At 36.3% G+C, this 3,185-nt stretch overlaps 1 protein-coding gene across 1 annotated transcript in view; it reads right to left on the reverse strand.

Annotated features, from left to right (window-relative positions):
- The window catches only part of ATAD5 (ATPase family AAA domain containing 5), a 65,838-nt gene that overhangs the window by 31,472 nt on the left and 31,181 nt on the right, over positions 1 to 3,185 (reverse strand). The window contains exons 12-14 of the mRNA XM_042780481.1: positions 1,600 to 1,679; positions 1,235 to 1,377; positions 992 to 1,142 (exon numbers count right to left, since the gene is read on the reverse strand). Coding sequence (XP_042636415.1) covers positions 992 to 1,142; positions 1,235 to 1,377; positions 1,600 to 1,679 — 374 coding nt within the window. The remainder of the gene's footprint in view (positions 1 to 991; positions 1,143 to 1,234; positions 1,378 to 1,599; positions 1,680 to 3,185) is intronic.

Consider the following 3,185-nt stretch of genomic DNA (forward strand, 5'->3'; position numbering starts at 1 on the left):
TTTGAACCTCCAGCCTTCTGGTTAGTAATTAAATACCTTAGGCACTACTCCACCAAAGGTCCTCTTTAATGAGGCAAAATTAGGTGTAGACTAAATGCTGCTCTGGTCCTACCTAATACAGCTTAAGAGCTATACCTGAAAAGATCACCCTGTTTCCAAGTAACTGTGTCTCAGAGCAAAACTCAAGAACAGTTATAGGAATACACATACATACAGCATCCAACAAGGTAAATTACACAAAGGTTTTATTATTAAAATAATAAAAAAACTATTAGGTATCCAAAGAAGTAGGAATATGTTAAACGATACCCTGAGGATACCATCAGCCAAATGCAGGTGAGAAATTCTATGACAAATGACCTAGGTTTCTCAACAAATAAATCACATGAAAAGAAAGGGTGAGAAAACTATTATAAAGACAAAAAAGAAATCTTAGGAAACATGAATCAAATATAAAACATGGCTCTTGTTTGGATTCTGATCTGAACAAACCATTTGAAACAACAGAAAATTGGTATCAGATGGTTAGGTTACATAAATTTTGTTATAAGGAGCTCTGGTGATGTAATAAGGCATTTGGCTGCTAACTAGACGGTCCATGGTTCAAACCTACCCACTGCTCCATGAAAGGAAGATGAGGCAATCTACTTCTGCAAAGATTTACAGCCTTGGAAACCCAATGGGATTGCTATGAGTCAGAAGTAAGCTGATGGCAGTCGGTTGGTTTTTTTGTTTATTTATATTAAATTTTATTAGGTCTGATAATGATGTAGTTGTGTTTTAAGAAAAGTCCTTATCAGTGACAGATAAATTCTGAAGTATTTATAGGTGAAATGATATCATGGTCTTAAAATTTGTTTTAAAATAGAAAACAAAACAAAAAGCATGTGTGTATGTAAACAATAAAAAATAAATAGCAAAATACTAATTTTTTTTTTCTTAGATTGTTTTCCCCAAAAAAGTTACAGCTTAAGGAAAATAATTTACTTACTTGGTGACTTGCCTATGTTGAAGCTACTGAAAAAACAAGGTCTTTGTGAGTTCACACCTTGCTTATCTACTTGATGGGACTGAGTGGCTTCCTTTAGTTGAGATAAAATTTGTCTACCACTGCGCTGGGAAGAGGCATTCACTTCAAATATCTAGATGAACAATACATGAAAAAAGGGAGAACGGTTTATTTTAATTCAAGGGTAATTATATACTAATATTCTGCATCATAGCTGTTACGAACCTTAAATCCTAGCTCCTGAGCACAAGCATACACTGCAGCAGTTTTCCCCACTCCTGTTGGCCCTGTGATAAGAACAGTATTGCAAAGGCGACTCTCCTCTTCATCATCTGAACTGCCTTTAAAATCTATGCTATCCGACAGATCTGAAAAATTATTCAAACGCACATAAAAGATCAGGCAGCAATTCTACCTTACAAAACCCAATGATCAAATCACATGAACTTCTTGCCAATAAATGTTGGAAATCTTATTTACAAAATCTAGAAAAGGAAATACAGAATACCAATTAAGAAATTTTCTAAAACTTCATAGCTATCTAATTCTGCAAATGTTTGGTGAAACAGGGAAAAAATGACTCAAAATACCTTCTTGTTTCTCATCCCTTTTTCCCTTCAAATTTTGTTTTTCTTCCAACTCAGCTCTTCTTTTCCAGTCTTTCAACCAACTGCAGTAAGAAAATTTATGTCAATAAAAACTATTTAGACTATAAATATCTCTTAGACTATATATTAAAATTATTGGTGAAGGAAGTTATGGCATATCGCTAGTTTTTAAGCTCTCCGCGGTGCTTCTGAATCAACTAAATAAAATATTTTATATGGGAGTGAATATTTTTAAATGAAGTAATTTTCTCTTAAATACTAGACTATAAGTGCAAGAACATTTACTGCCCCATGTTTACATTAGCTCCAAAAGGAAAATCCTAGAAGTATATTGGTACAGGAAAAGATAAAAGTCATGGGTACACCTGAATAACAAAGGCGTCTCTGGGGTGTGCAACAGGTTAATGCAGTCGACTGCTCGTCAAAAGGTTAATGCAGTCGACCGCTCGTCAAAAGGCTGGAAGTTCAAGTCCACCCAGAGCTCTCTCGGAAGAAAGGTCTGACAATTTACTTCTGAAAAATCAGCCACTGAAAATCTTAAGCAGCACAGTTCTACTCTGATGCTCATGCGGTTGCCATGAGTCAAACTGATTCAATGGCAGCTAAGGACAACAACAACAACAACAAAAATAAATATTAATGAAAAAGAATGGAGGTATACTGTGTGATGACATGAAAGCTGTTAATATACAATGCTAAGTACAAGCAGAAAGCTTAAGTTTTAGTCTGAAGCTGGACTGCCTGAGTTTAAATCCCAGCTCCACCACTTCCTACCTGTGTGATCTTAGGCAAATAACAATCTCTCTGAACCTCAGTTTCCTCATCTATGAGATAAGGACAATAGTATTTATCCTTATAGGATTGTTCTAAGGATTAAATAAACTAAGAACAGTGCCAAGTTCATAGAGTTAGCTATTATTAAAGTTTCAGTAATCCTCATCACAAATTCTTCGGGCCAAGTGCATTTTAGAATTCAGAATTTTTCAGGTATTAAGAAAAAACTCACTGCCATTGAGTCAAATCTGACTCATAGCGACCCCTCCTTGGGTTTCTGAGGCAGTATCACTACAGAAGTACATTGGCCCAGTCTTCCTTCTGAGGAGTGGTTGGTGGGTTTGAACCACCAGCCTGCTGGTTAACAGTCAAATGCCTTAGGCACTATGCAAAGGTACATATACTATATATTATATAATACCCCTAATAGAGTCTGGGACAGTACATCCAGAATCACTTAATATTTCTATTTTTGAAATGTATGAATTCTTACTAAGTGGGATAGGTAACCAGACCAAACCCACTGGCATCGAGTCAATTCTGACTTATAGCAACCTCCACACTGGGTTTCAAAGCCTGTAAAACTCTTTATGGAAGTAGATCGTCTCATCTTCCTCCCATGGATCAGCTGGTGGGTTTGAACAGCTGACATGGTTAGCAGCTGTGGTGTAGTAAATTACCTGGTATAGCTTTTCTAGCCATAAGTCTTTGTAAACTCTGTGGTGGAATTTGCTGTGAGCAACTGAGGAGCTCCTGATTGTAAAAATTATCCACCTGGGCTATTTCTGTTGGGC

Source organism: Orycteropus afer, unplaced genomic scaffold (genome assembly GCF_000298275.1).
Source record: "Orycteropus afer afer isolate SDZICR_OR568_19922 unplaced genomic scaffold, OryAfe1.0 scaffold00042, whole genome shotgun sequence".
In the NCBI taxonomy this organism is placed as follows: Eukaryota; Metazoa; Chordata; class Mammalia; order Tubulidentata; family Orycteropodidae; genus Orycteropus; species Orycteropus afer.